Raw genomic sequence first — 15,607 nt, 5'->3', positions numbered from 1 at the left:
CAACGAAGAGTAGCCCTCACTCACCGCAACTAGAGAAAGCCCGTGTGCAGCAAAGAAGACCCAATGCAGCCAAAAACTAAACTAATTAATTAATTTTAAAACATCATAGCTAATATGAAGGCCAGAAATAAAAATATTATTAGTTATTATAAGTCTTTTATAACTAAATTACAATTTAAATTGCTTTTAAAATTGTACATAGGTATTACTTTAAAAAAATATTACATTTTAGAAAACTGAATTATAGCTATCCAGTACTGTGTTTACCAATATACAGAAAAATTGAGAACTCAGCCAGTATTCTTCTGGATTTGTAAGATAAGCCCAGCAACCCAAATATTAGTGAAAACAGATAATTTAATATAGGCAATAAGGTATGTTATATCAAATACTCCAAAGAGGGATAATTATACAAGTACAAATGGATAGATATGTGGGATTTGGGAAGTATAAACCAAGTAGAGGAATATGTTTCTGGGACCTATTACATTGAAATAAGGGTTATCTTCTATTAAGTTCTTCCACTATGTAATATATTTATACTGCACATACATATCACTAAACCTTTTGGGGAGATATTACTGCCCATATTTTACAAAGAGTAAGAAGAAGAATTTGAACTTGAATATGAAGCTGTCCGATTCCAAGTTTACATTCTTTCCACTATAAAATAACATATATACATTCAGTTTAAAGTTAGGAGGGGAAAACTTATGCTCTTTTATTCTATCTAACAGCAGCTCACTTTTACCATGTTCCATGATCAAGGCTGACATTCTGATATGGCATAAGGGCTGAAAGCTGTTCTGATTAGTTGGGTATCTGTTGTTTGATTGGTGCCTATGCCATGCTGATCATTAAATATTTTGAATATCACACCTGTCCATGACACAGAACTCTGATTTTTCAATCAAATACTTACTCAGACACTTGAAATCATCTAAAACCACTTCGTATGACATATTCCATGCCTACAGGTATCCTGGGTCTAAGATGTAGAACTACTACCTCTTTGCAAAATTTGGCTACTCTCTCTCTAGATAAGAACATGCTGAAATTCCAAGTTTTATAGTAGAAGCTTAACACTTGCCATTTATATATACCAAAGCATGGAGCACATCTTTGAGTCAGCAGTACAAAATTACTATACTCTAGGTTTTTGCCAGTGAAAACCTTGAAACGGCATCCTGCCTTACTTGTTACAAGTCAGGCTTATAGCATTTGATATTTGGGAAATCAGTCTGACAGGATACTACTCACACCATCCTCAGTTCTTGCTATTAAATTAGATCACCAGAAAGGAATATATTTAGACATTAACTTATGCACTTAGATAGAAATGCCTAAACTGAGATTTATACACTTACATTCTTAGATTTTATCAAGATTCAATATACAGGAGGGATAAATTAGGAGTTTAGGAGTAGCATATACACACTATTATATATAAAACAGATAATCAGGGGCTTCCCTAGTGGCACAGTGGTTAAGAATCCGCCTGCCAATGCAGGGGACACGGGTTCGATCCCTGGCCCGGGAAGATCCCACATGCGACGGAGCAACTAAGCCCGTGTGCCACAACTACTGAGCCTGCGTGCTGCAACTACTGAAGCCCGCGTGCCTAGAGCCCGTGCTCCACAACAGGAGAAGCCACCGCAATAAGAAGCCCGCGCACCGCAACGAAGAGTAACTCCTGCTCGCCACAACTAGAGAAACCCTGCGGGCAGTAACAAAGACCCAGTGCAGCCAAAAATCAATCAATCAATAAATAAATAAAATAAAATAAAATAGATAATCAACAAGAACATACTATATAGCACAGAGAACTCTACTCAATATTCTGTAATAACCTATATGGGAAAAGAATGGATATGTGTATTGGGTTGGCAAAAAGTTCATTCAGTTAATGAATACATTGTTCAACAAAGTTCTTGGCGAAAATGAAAAATGCCTTTTATTTTTACTTAAAATCGAATGAACTTTTTGGCCAATCCAATATGTGCATAACTGAATCACTTTGCTGTACACCTAAAACTAACATAATGTTGTAAATCAACTATACTCTAAAATAAAATTAAATAAAAATTTTTTAAAAGAAAAAATAAAGTACATAGGAATTTTAGAAAGATTCAATATACAAAATGACCATATAAAAAAAGGAAGCAATGGTGTAAATATTTCAAGGACAAATCTAAACGTCATCATAAAGAAGCATGATATATTTCTGAGAACTTCATACTCCAGATTTATTTATAAGTTAGTTATACCAAAATCAGTTTGCCTAACTGATATATATAAAATGTTGTACAGGCTCCCTCAACTGGTTAAGATGTAGAACTACCAAAAAACATGCTGCATCAAGTTGACTTTATCATCCTCTTCAGAAATTTCTGTAACCCCAGCTTGAGATCGAAGAACAGACACGATGTCATTAGATAATTTGTCAAAGCCATTCTGTAAACATATATTTGCTAATTCTTGCCACTTTTCTAGGGAGCAAAATGGATCATTTATCATAAGATGTTCAACTGCATCTGAGGAAATAAAAATACAATATTATAATATAGCACTTATTTGATAATCCATACTTAGCAATTCTTCAAAAATAAAGAGATATCATTTCAACTCCATTACTATTAGACCTGATTCCTTTAAGTGTAACGTGGAGTGCCTAGTCGAGCTCATAGTAAGTACTGAAGTGTTAGTTCCTTCTCCTCCTCCTTTTTCATTAACCTTTTCATGCCTCAATTCAACTCTCCACCATTTCTCACATTACCTATTCCTTCACTCATCTCCTTCTTGGTAAGGTCAGCAGATGCTGAAGGCTGAAAGGAAGGGAGCTCAGAAAGTGAAGAATGTGGGCTCAGCCTTATTCCAGTCTATAAGGTACCACTAGGAACTATCAAACAAATTTGATGGTCAAGTTTTCATGATCCTTCAAACACTTTTATAAATGCCCTATAGTGCTAACCTAATGGTTTAAAAAACTTTGGCAAAACCTCCATCCTGTCTCTAGACAGAGACGTCTTAATGATGGGGCTGCTTTAACAAATATTTTTCTAAAGGAAATAAAAGAATGATTTTGTTTATTAAAGAAAACTAATGATATTATTTACTTTTGAAAATCAATTATAGTGACCCTCTTTGGAACTATTTATGGAACTCGTTTATCTACTACCTGCATTACTTATAATACTTGATGAAAGAGGATCTCTATTCAGGTTATTGTAATCACTATTATTTTATTTCTACCATGATTACTATTTTTCTATCAAATAAAATATTTTAGTTGATATCTGTAATGATAATTTCTAAATTATCTTCCCAACTATGTTTTCATATAATTTACTATTCTTTCTTTGGCCCCATATGATAATTTAAAATCAATTTGTCTGCTCAAGTTTCTATATTAAATTAGAGAAAGGAAAGAAAAAAGTGAGATCTAATTAGTTATTTCTGATCCCACTCCAGAGTGAGGTTCAGAGTAAATAATATATGTAAATAATATTTTCATATATATTTGGTTTAGGAATAAAAAACATAGTTTATCTAAATAACATTTTTTTAAAATATATATAAATTATTAAATATACACATATGTTAATATATATAAAGATTTTACAGTAGTCATAGCTATTATAATTATTATGATGTTCCCCTCAAGCTTCAGAAAGAGTCTCTCTTCATTCTAATTCTCTCAACAAATATATACTATTACCAACAGAATATTATTAACATGGTAATCTTTACATTTATAAACACCTAAAGTTAACTCTTGCCAAGAATAAACTCTTAGGAAGATAGAGTTAACTCAAACATAATAATCTTGAACCTTTCCCTAAATAACCCACTACTATTTCTTTCACTACAAAATTTTACTTCACTTACCTTTCCCATCTTTATTTATTTCTTGAAGAAGCTTAATGCCAACTTTTTTCATATCTACAGAGAACAGGTGAAGTACAGCAAGACCAAAAGATAAATATGGTGGTTTCCCATTCCATTCTCTAGTGAGACACTGAATTAATTCAGTGTGGGGACATAACTTTATTAGCTGCATCAGGTCATCTGAAAGCAAAAATGAAAAACTGTGTCTCAACATCCTAATATGATACATCAACTAGAAACTGGGACTAGCTAATGTCTATATTTGCCAATCAACTCTTCTTTTTCCAATCCTTCCAAAGCCCTCAATGAATTCAACATTACTATCTCCAATCCAAAAAAAAAAAAAATCATACTCAGCATCGCAGAAAACAAAGGAAAACTACCTAAACATAGTACCAGGAAAAAAAATTTCTCAGAGAACAGTCTTGGAAAGAAATGCGGTATAAAAAAAGGACCAGGGTGACAATCAAGAATCCTGAATTCTAATCATAGCTCAATCAGTCACTTAATCTTTTGGACCTCAGTTTTTGCATCTTAAAGTGCTAGAATTAGTATCTCCACAATTTCTAAGCTCCCATCTAATACTATGTTATTTTTGTCTACATCTTGTTGCTCATTTGGGGGCAAACTTCTACTGAGTACATCTTTCTTGCTGTGCCTTGCAAAGAAAAGGGGCTCAGCAATTTTTCCTAAAAATATCAAGTATTTAGAAACCCAAATATGAAGATTTTAAGAAGCTGTTAGCTAGTTCAAGTAGCTAGAGGTTGAGCCATATGAAGTTGCCTACACTTGACCATTTTTTACTTCAAAAAAAAGCAATTTCATATGGTTTAATCTACTAGTTAACCATTCAAATAACCTAAAGCTACAATCATGATTTATATTCTTAAATTTATAAACTTTGTGTTAACTTACTAAATTTTTTTAAGTAAAAATATTCTTGGGCCACAACAGAGGTAATTTTCAGAATAATTTTTGAGAGCATTTCAAGAACTACGTGTAAACATACCTGCACTCTAAAAGGTAATACAAGGTAATCTAGTGTTTATTAAACACATATTCATTGTACTGTGAACTTACATATATTAAATTACTACACCTAATATTCAGTATAAGTCAGATATTATTATTCTCACATTACAAGTGAGGAAACAGGCTTAGAGAGGTTAATTTTCCCAGAATTAGACACACAGTCTAAAGAAGAATAGTTCATCTGACCCCCAAAGTCCATGACCTTCCAATCTGTGGTGCTGCTCCTCCAGAATAATAAATATGTATGTGTGTGTGCATTGTGTGTATGTACATATATACATGCATACCTACACAAAGAGAGAGAGAGAGACAAGGACAGAGAAAGAGAAATGGTAAAAGGTGAAGCAAGGAATAGCAGAATATAATTCTATATCAATGAAGTCAAATAATTTTTTTAAAATTTTCCCTAGAGAAGAGGTAGAAGTTTATGATCTGGGTCGTTCAATCTGGCCTCCACTAAGGTGAAGTTATTTATATAGGACAACCCTGTCTCCAACATTTCATAACTCATCCATCTCTCTCTATTTCATTCAATCAAGTATTCAAATACTCTTCTCCATTAATTGATTAACCAATATTTACTCCATTATGTACAAGACATGGTCTCTGACTAATTAGAAAGGACACAAGTTCAAATCCTATGAACCTACCCCTCTACTTACTTCAGAATGCATTTCCTTATTCCTTGGTTTGACATGTAATAATGATCATTATTTATCTTGCATGTTCTATTTTAATAAGGTTATAAGGGTCTATATATCAACCATGGTACTGTTTAACTCACAAATACCTAGATACTTAGAACAGTGGTTCTCAAAATATGGTCTAGGGTCCATAAAGTCAGAACTATTTTCATAAAAATACTAAAATTTGCCTTTTTTATTCTCCTTCTCTCACAAATATACAGTGGTGTTTTTCCAGAAGCTACATGACATATTACAATAGACTGAATATAGGATCAGATATGGGAAGCCAGCTATCTTCTATTAAACCAGACATTACAGAGATTTACAAAAATGTAAAACAGTGTCACTCTTTTCCTTAAATTGTTTAGCTTTGGAAAAGTTACTTTTCATAAAAATATTTTACTTATGACAATACATAATTGGTTTATTGCTGTTGGTTGTTTTTGTTTTTGTTTTTGGCCTCGCGGCACAACCTGTGCTATCTTAGTTCCCCAACTAAGAATTATTAAACCTGCACCCTCAGCAGTGAAAGCACAGAGTCCTAACCACTGGACTACCAGGGAATTTCCTATTGTTGTTATTTTAAACGTGAAATTTTGCCATTTGCAGCAACATGGATGGACTTGGAGGGCATTTTGCTAAGTGAAATAAGTCAGACAAAGAAAGACAAATACTGTATGATCTCACTTAATATGTGGAATCTAAAAAAAATAGATGCATCTGACTCACCTCACTCAGCTGCATCTGGGGAAGAGCCAGCGGACCAGCCTGCAGCCTGATGTGACACTGCCCTGGCTGGAGACCCTGATTATATCCCACAATAAGCTGAGAAGCCTGCCCTTGCTGGGTTGGGCACTGCCGGCACTCAACACCACGGACGTCTCCTTCAACGAGATGGCCTCGTTGTCTCCTGACGCCCTGAATGGCCTGAGCCACCTCCAGGAGCTCTACCTGTGTGGCAACAGGCTGCAGACTCTGCCCCCAACTCCTCTCCCACCCCCCCACCCCCCAGCTCCTGGCACCCACGCTCCAGCTGAAGAAGCTCAACCTGGCTGAAAACCAGTTGAGAATAGAACAAAACAGAAGCAGACTCACAGATATAGAGAACAAACTAGTCATTATCAGTGGGGAGAGGGAAAGGGGGAGGGACAAGTTAGGGGTAGGAGATTAAAAGGTACCAACTATTAAGTATAAAATAAGCTACAAGGATATACTGTACAATACAGGGAATATGGCCAATATTTTATAATAACTATAAATGGAGTATAACCTTTAAAAATTGTGAATCACTATATTGTACACCTGTAACATATAATATTGTACATCAACTATACTCCAATAAAAATTTTTTTCTGGTTTAATTTCTTTTTTGTTAAAGTCTTTATTGAATTTGTTACAATATCGCTTCTGTTTTCTGTTTTGGTTTTTTTTTTGGCCGCAAGGCATGTGGGACCTTAGCTCCTGGACCAGGGATCGAACCCACACCCCCTGCATTGGAAGGCAAAGTCTTAACCACTCACCACCAGGGAAGTCCCTGGTTTAATTTCTAATAGGATAAATATCAATTGATAGAACCCACATAGACAAAAACTCTTTGGGATCTTCAATGCTTTTTAAAACTATGAAGGAGACCTGAGACCAGAAGGTTTGAGAGCCTCGGATCTAGAACAACCTAGTTTCTAGATTGTTTCTAGCCTTGGAGTCTAGAATTCCATATCTAGAATATAACCAGATAGGTACATTCACTTGTTTAATGATGATGGGGAAGGAGAACAAACAAATCATTAGGGAGGAAAAACGAAGTGTTTTTCCTTCTAAAACAGATGCTCTATGAGTCAGATTTATGCTTTTGGAACACAAGACTTTTTTAGGACTTCACCGTTTTTGTTCTGTTTCTTTGATTTGTAAATGTAAAGCTGACAGTCTAAATCTGAGAAAGACCATTTTCTTCTGAAACCAGAAAGTATTAACAAATCGAGTCTGTCCCCTGAGGCCAAGGATGATCCTTTGGAAAGCTGTGGTTGTTTGTCATTAAAAAGTAAAATAAGCAGAGTAATTTTTCAAACATTGTTTCTACCTTTTAAGCTTAATTTTCCTCAGGTTATTATTATCTTATGATGTTGTACTAAATAAATTCTGAGGATAAATATCAAGGTTCTAATTATATAGGAGAGTTAATATTTCTTACATTAGTACAATATACAGTTGTCCCTTGATATTCACGGGGTTTGGTTTCAGGACCCCCTGCAGATAGCAAAATCTGAGTATGCTCAAGTCTCTTATATAAAAAGTCTCATACAAAATGGCATAGTATTTTCATATAACCTACACACATCCTTCCATATACTTTAAATCATCTCTGGATTACCTAATACAATGTAAATAATATGTAAATAGTTGTAAATAAAATGCAAATGTTACGTAAATAATTGCTGGTGCATAGCAAACACAAGTTTTGCTTTTTAGAACTTTCTGGAATTTTTTTTCCCCTCAAATATTTTCAATCTGAAGTTCATTGAATCCATGGATGTGGAACCCATGAATATGGAGGGCTGACTGTATAATTATTTTACAGTGTAATGCACTACTAGAGGAACAGGATAATATGATAATGAGTCAATCATATTTCTGTATACTCATGCAAGGCAAATTTTGCAAGCAAAAAAAGAAACTTCACATTTCATTCAATAAAAATTCCAAGAGTAATTAAAATCTTTATTCCTTGACTAAAATAATTCTATGGAAAAATAATACTTAACACAGAAACTGAATCTGTATAAATTAGATAGTATTAATAAAATATATAATTCATTCAACAAATATTGTGTCGTAACTACTCTGCCAGATTCTGTTCCATCGCTGTGTGTATATAGGCAAATTACTTACCTCTCTGTGCCTTAGCCTCTCTTTGGACACAGTTATTTTTCATCTATAAAATAGGTATGGGCTTCCCTGGTGGTGCAGTGGTTGAGAGTCCGCCTGCCGATGCGTGGGACATGGGTTCGTGCCCCGGTCCGGGAAGATCCCACATGCCGCGGCGCGGCTGGGCCCGTGAGCCATGGCCGCTGAGCCTGCGTGTCCGGAGCCTGTGCTCCGCAACGGGAGAAGCCACAACAGTGAGAGGCCCGCGTACCGCAAAAAAAAAAAAAAAAAAAAAAAAAAAAAAGGGATAATAACAAACCTAGTTCATAAAGTTAACATAAGGATTAAGTGAGATAAGGCATGTAAAAAGCTGAACTTCATATAGCTATTATTACACTAATAATATCGGGCATGCTGTTACATAATGAATGAAAAAAATTAATAACTCTAAAAAACAGATTCTAAGTAAAAGTCAATTTACTCTTCGAAAATGATCAGATTCGATGACCATAAAAGATTCTTTTTCCTGGAAAAATGTGACCTAAAAGTGCTATATTTTGCTCCATTGTGCAATTTCTTAGAACTGGAGTACACAGCTTGCAAAATCAGGATTGACATAGGCCTGGGATATGGGGATATGTCAGGACTGCCTGTACATTAAGGCTACTGCTGAACTAGACTATAATGAGATCAGCTCATTCAACTAGGGTCACCCTGGGGCTTCCCTGGTGGCGCAGTGGCTGGGAGTCTGCCTGCCGATGCAGGGGACATGGGTTCGAGCCCTGATCTGGGAGGATCCCACATGCCGCGGAGCGACTGGGCCCGTGGGCCACGGCTACTGAGCCAGCGTGTCTGGAGCTTGTGCTCCACAACGAGAGAGACCGCGATAGTGAGAGGCCCGTGCACCGCGACAAAGAATGGCCCCCACTCGCCGCAACTAGAGAAAGCCCACGCACAGAAACGAAGACCCAACACAGCCAAAAATAAATAAATAAACAAAATTAAACAAACAAACAAAAAAAAACAACTACGGTCACCCTAAGGTCCACAATTCTCTCAGATCACTGCCCAGCTGCAACCTAGGTGTTTCAAACTTTAAATCAACATTATTTCACTAATTCTTCATTTCTAATGCTTATATTATAGTTCAGAATGATATATATAAGTTCAGTTATTTTTTAAAAATCCTTTAAGTAGCATGGTCCAAATATCTGCAAGTTTACTAAATGTTTATGCACTGAAGAAATATAAAATGTATTTGAATGTCCACCATCAAAGTCAATCAGCTTCAGCTTACCTGTTTTCACTAAAAATTACAAAAGAAATCTACTTACTGGTATACACAAAACAAGCTTTATAATGTGTAAGTCCAAAATATTGCCTACTATCATGGGTGATCTTACAATTCAAGTCCAGAATTCGAATGTATACAAATAATAGGCTTTTTCACTTACCAGAAGTAAAGTCCTTGAATTGTTGTATGTATTCCATGGCCCCTTGAATTTGATTCTGTTTACACAGGCAAAGAAGAGCTTTCTTGTGCAGGCCACATTCACTATAGATAATCTGAGCTAAAGCCAGACACTTGGGCTTGTTATAAGTATCCTGCTCCCCATAATCAAAAATCACATCCCCAGCCTCCTCAGAAAATGTCAGCCTAGAGCAAGCAGACGAATAGGGCACACGTTAGTGAGCTCTTGATGAATGGATGAGAATGAAATATTTGAAAATTCAGCACAGTAGAACTGGATTTTCTATGGTCTATAAGGATTCCAAGTTAGCAGGCAACTGATGAAATTAAACATATCCAAGACTTAACAACAAGAACAAAACCAATCAGCATGTCTTCCTTTGGGGGAAGTAATTTTGGTGAAACTGAGCTCAACTTTTAAAAAAAATCTACAAACAAGGTTAAATTCTCCTGAAAAGATTGCTGGGATTTAAAATTTCAAGGTAAACAAAAATTCTCTCATAATTGAGGCTCTCAATGTTCTTAGCTGTTATGTAGATTCCAAAACCCTGTAGAATGTAAGAACTTATTAAATGTTGGTTAAAGATAGTGACAAAATCTTTAGCTCAAAATTACCAACAGATCTTGCAAGCATTTGTACTAAAATGAAAACAGAAAGTGCAACAGCAGTTGTTTTTTTTTTAAATTGTTATAGATTTGAAAGAAACAACGGGGGGAATAAAGGGACTTGACTGTGTATATTAGGAGACTGAAGAAACAGTTCTTTTGAGATGGCTCAAGTAAGTAGATTTCACTTTTCATCAATTTTAGTGCACCATCTTCATACACAATTGAAGGGAACCATCTGTACTACTAACTCTACCTAGAAACTATCAGCATAAGCCAAAAAACATTTGGGTATCATTAAAGATATCACTTCTAATTACTGGCTGTACTGAAACTGGGCTTTATTGTTTGGGTTTTTTTTTGGCCACGTCATGCAGCATCCAGAATCTTAGTTCCCTGACCAGGGATCGAACCCGTGCTCCCTGCATTGGGAGCATGGAATCTTAACCACTGGACTGCCAGGGAAGTCCCGTAATTATATTTTTAATTAATAGCTACAGAATAACAACAGTCACATAATATTAGTGTCTGTATACATGTAATAAAATGCCAATAACAATAAAATGAAATCTTGAAACTCCTACAAAATGTCTCTCTATTGAAAATTAAGTAGATAAAGCCCTCTGTGTTTGTTGGGGCAGGCAGCAGAGAGGTGGGTTTAAAATCAAAAGGCAGGGCTTCCCTGGTGGCGCAGTGGTTGAGAGTCCGCCTGCCGATGCAGGGCACACCGGTTCGTGCCCCGGTCCGGGAAGATCCCACATGCCGCGGAGCGGCTAGGCCCGTGAGCCATGGCCGCTGAGCCTGCGCGTCTGGAGCCTGTGCTCCGCAACGGGAGAGGCCACAACAGTGAGAGACCCGCGTAACGCAAAAAAAAAAAAAAAAAAAATCAAAAGGCAGCTCCTGAGTACGAATCAATTATTTAGGAAGCAATTCCCCGACTTCCACATTTTAATACCAAAATATAAGTTTTGGTAGTTAAAGTCACAATGTTTCCTGAGACTGAACAAGTCATTATTTCAGTTGTTGTAGTGACTGCATTACTGGAGCAACATGAAAATACCAGTATCTTAGTATTTATTTCTTATTAATACCATTATTTCATTATTTTCAGTGGTCACCCTCACGATGCTGTTCCAGCTGAGAGAAGGCCAGAGTTGAGACTAAGGTTGCTCTGCCTTCGTTTGTCACTTTCCAAAAGGATGATCAGAAGCAAAGAGTATGATTAAAAAGAAAATTATCCAAAAGGAGGAGGAGGATCAAGCCCCAAAATGGAATTGGCCCCAAAGGAAAAGCAGGCGGTGGGGGGTGGGGGTGTGGGGTGTGGGGTGTGGGGTGTGTGTGTGTGACGGGGGTCAGGGGGTGAGAAAAACAAGGATTCTAGCCCTGGGGTAAAAGAGGTAGCAGTCAGGCACCCAAAACAAGGTTTTGCCTTGTTTTCAGTCTGTAGCACATTTTCAGTAGTAGTCATCCAATAATTTTTTTGAAAAAGGCCAGATTTTTGTTTTTATGAGTTCCTAATGGAGACCTGAAATGTATGAATAGGTATAATCCATAGTTATCCAAAGCCTTCTAATTTTAGTGCATAGTTTTACCACACAGTTCCATCAAAGCTTAAGAAAAAATAAAAATGCTGCCACAAGATTCAAATCTAATATTTTAAAATTAATCACTACCAATATGGTATGGAGTAAAGTTGTAATGATTTTTATAGTGTCTAAGGTATCTAAATAGAAGAAACCCAAAACATGGAAAATCCAAACAATATTAATTAGCTCATGAATGCTCTAGAGTTGAGTGGGTTAAATAAAATTGTCCTATTTAGAATAAAGACATTTCTGCTAAATGGTATGTCCAGAAAAATACAGAAATACAAATATGAATAATTCAGGAAAAATGCAGTGGTATTTTCCCACTTTATGCACTCAGGGAAATGCATAAGAGTTTAAATTCTTACAACTAAGAGGTAGAATGGGCCAAGTATATGTAAGGAAATTAATCTTGTCTGAAGTGTCTTTGCACTAGATAACAGGTGTTAGTAATGAACATGCACTTTCTGATGCTGTCCTCATGCCTGCACCATTTCCAGGGCTCCCTGACAAGTACTTTTTGTGGAGAGTGTAGAAGTGTGACCAGGCAGAGAAAGAAAGGAGGAGGCAAAGGCTGAAAAGAGGGGTACACATATGAAGAAGTTTCCTAAAACAGGAATTACGTGAACATAATTATTATTATGTGAATAATTAATTACTGTGTGAACAGTAAGTGAAGGCATAACAAGACAGGGTAAGAGAAAGCTACTTTGCGCTGGGAAACAATAGTGAGATCAATCCAGGGAAGTTTTATGACTATTCAGAGTTGTGCAGGGAAATGATGAATTTGAAATGGGTAGCAGTAGGTAGTAGTATGCAAACTTGCCATTTTTGTTTGGGACATTTCTAAGTCATGGATTTGTTATTTAGAGAGTGCTTACATTTGTCCATCTACTCCCTTATGATACAATTCTTAAAGATGAGAACTGTACCTAGTCTCTAATATGTATTCTATGTCCCTGTGCATTTAGAGCCAAGAAAGCATAGCCCTTAGGCTGCAAAACAAGAAGGCCATGGCTACTAGAGAGAAGACAGGGAGGCCTTTCGTCACTCTGCCTTCCAATACTCACAGCCCAACCCATGCCCACATAGACCCAGCAAAAGGAGCTGTTATCTATTTCCAGATTGATCTTCATAAGCTGGTAGACACAGTTTTGGTGCCTACTCAGGTCCCCTTTACTGTGCCAGTGCCCCTTCTCCAGCTGATTATTGACAGCTCATAGCTGCCCCTTCTCCAAAGAATTGCCCTCAGCTGACTGGAGCCACCTCACCTAGAAAGTTATGCCTATCTTTCAACCCCTTAGTAATCTAGAGCTGACGACTGACTCGTAAGGGATACAAAAAGCCAGTCCCATAAACAAGCGGTAACAACTTTGCGGTACGGCTTATGCTCCACAGCTCTCTCTTTATAATACTAATACTAGACTTCACCTGAGTTCACATCCTTGCTTGGCTCTTTCCCTATCCTGTCTCACTCCTTCCCTTATAAAATTTCCCAAGCAATAAATGGCATCAGCTAAATCCAGGTATCATACTCTCTTCAAGGGCATAGGGAGCCTGAGTGCCAAAAATATTCCCCTTTGCCCCATTAGTTAGCAATAGTCCTGCCTTCTCATGATAAAGTCAATCAGGACTTCCAGACTCACAAAGCCTAAAGTTGCAGGCATGGGAAGCACAAACTCCCTGTGCTGGTTCATTCTAAGTGTCAACTTGATGTTGTTGGTCAAATAATATCAAGTTGACACTTGATATTATTTGACCAACCACAGATATTTGGTCAAATATTATTTTGGGTGTGTCTGTGAGAATGTATTTGAAGAGAGTAACATTTTAACTGACAGGCTGAGTAAAGCAGATTGCTCTCCTGAATGTGGGTGGCCCTCATCCAATCGGTTAAAGGCCTGAATGGTACAAAAAGGATGACTCTTCCTCAAGAAAGAGGGAACTCCTCCTGCCTGACTACTTAGCTGGGACATCAGTCTTTCCTGTCTTTGGGTCTCAAGGCTGCCGGCTTTCGGACTAGAAGTTACAGCATTGACTCTCTTGAGTCTCTGGATTGCTGATTGCAGATCTCGGGACTTCTCAGCCTCCATAATCATATGAGCCAATTTTTAATTTATATATATTTTTTCTGTTTCTCTGGAGAATCCTGACTAACACACTCTCCAAGCAGGCTCCTGGGAGTAATAGTTGAGCAGGGCCACTCTTCATTTCCCAGACCCAAGTATTCTACCTATTGGGAATACAGCACTATATAATTATCATTGGTTTAAGGAGTACATGTCTTCCTAAAGGATGTTCCTCTGTCTTCAAAAGATGAAGTGACAAGTTGGCATCACCTGGACACCATCTGAACCTTCCATGAACCAAGTTTGAGTTATTTTTTTCTTCTCCTGTCTGTTGGTCTTTGGTAACCCCACCCTTGCATGAGCCCATAGGTGTGAGCTGTGGAAGTAGTGTCCATCAGGCAATGGTAGTTGACATGGAGTCTGGGCCACTTATTCATGAAGCTTACTTGTCTGGGTAGTCCCAAGACAACTGAACACTGTTAGTGGGTAAATCAATAACTATGGTTTATAAATGGGAAAAGAATTTGGGGACTTCCATGGCAGTCCAGTAGTTAAGACTCTGTGCTTCCACTGCAGGGGGCACAGGTTCGATCCCTGTTCAGGGATCTAAGATCCAGCATGCCATGCAGCATGGCCAAAAAAAACAAAAAAGAATTTCGAAAAGAATAGATATGTGTGTATATGTATACCTGAATCACTTTGCTGTACACCTGAAACTAATACAACATTGTTAATCAACTATACTCCAACATAAAATCAAAATCAAGAAAAAAAGAAAAGATGGTTTGATAAAGGCATTGTAACCACAGTCATTCTACCAGACAAGCCATCAAGACCAAAACTGTAAGTAAGAAGAATCTATAATGAGTTATAGAGAAAGATAATGAGTACTAATTAATATGTATGAATCTCAAAATAAATGTAAGTGAAAGAAGCCAGACCAAGGAAAGAAAAGAATATACAATGTGTGATTTCATATATATAAAATTCTAGAAAACGAAAATGAATCTAGAATAACATGAAGTAGATCAGTGGTTATTGAGAGGTGGTGGAATGGAGGAGGCATTACAAAGGGACATAAGGAAACATTTGAGGGTCATGGATATGTTTATTATCTTGATTGTGGTGATGATTTCATGGATATATATATATGTCAAAACTTAAATTGTACACCTTAAATATGTGCAGTCTACTGTGTATCAACTGTGTCTTCATAATGCTGTTTTTAAAAAACTCATCAAATTGTACATTTTAAACATGTATAGGTTATTCTATGTAAATAATATCTCAATAAAGTTGTAAAAAAACCAAATTACAGCCCTAGGACCTAGCAACAAGGGCTATAGTTCCTCCCGCTAACCCTCCTCTTATAAGTTTCCCCAAGAATTGACCACAAAATCCTAGAGA

At 36.8% G+C, this 15,607-nt stretch overlaps 1 protein-coding gene across 5 annotated transcripts in view; it reads right to left on the bottom strand.

The window, feature by feature from the left end:
* Nucleotides 1–339: 339 nt before the first annotated feature.
* CLHC1 (clathrin heavy chain linker domain containing 1) overlaps nucleotides 340–15,607 on the bottom strand; it is a 46,100-nt gene continuing 30,832 nt past the window's right edge. For 4 of the 5 annotated variants that reach the window (XM_089923177.1, XM_089923179.1, XM_089923180.1 and 1 more), the window contains 3 exons: nucleotides 9,923–10,125; nucleotides 3,889–4,068; nucleotides 340–2,534 (listed from right to left, as the gene is read on the bottom strand). In XM_089923177.1, coding sequence (XP_089779303.1) covers nucleotides 2,338–2,534; nucleotides 3,889–4,068; nucleotides 9,923–10,125 — 580 coding nt within the window. In that variant the 3' untranslated portion in view covers nucleotides 340–2,337. Of the gene's footprint in view, nucleotides 2,535–3,888; nucleotides 4,069–8,492; nucleotides 8,693–9,922; nucleotides 10,126–15,607 lie in introns of those variants that run through there. The other variant, XM_089923178.1, reaches the window with a different exon arrangement.

The sequence above is a fragment of the Delphinapterus leucas genome, chromosome 13 (assembly GCF_059928025.1).
Source record: "Delphinapterus leucas isolate spDelLeu-1000000601 "Yukka" chromosome 13, BTC_Dleu_Yukka2, whole genome shotgun sequence".
NCBI classification, from domain to species: domain Eukaryota; kingdom Metazoa; phylum Chordata; class Mammalia; order Artiodactyla; family Monodontidae; genus Delphinapterus; species Delphinapterus leucas.
The sequence above is the reverse complement of the archived record's forward strand: the minus strand, read 5'-3'. Positions and strand labels throughout refer to the sequence as shown.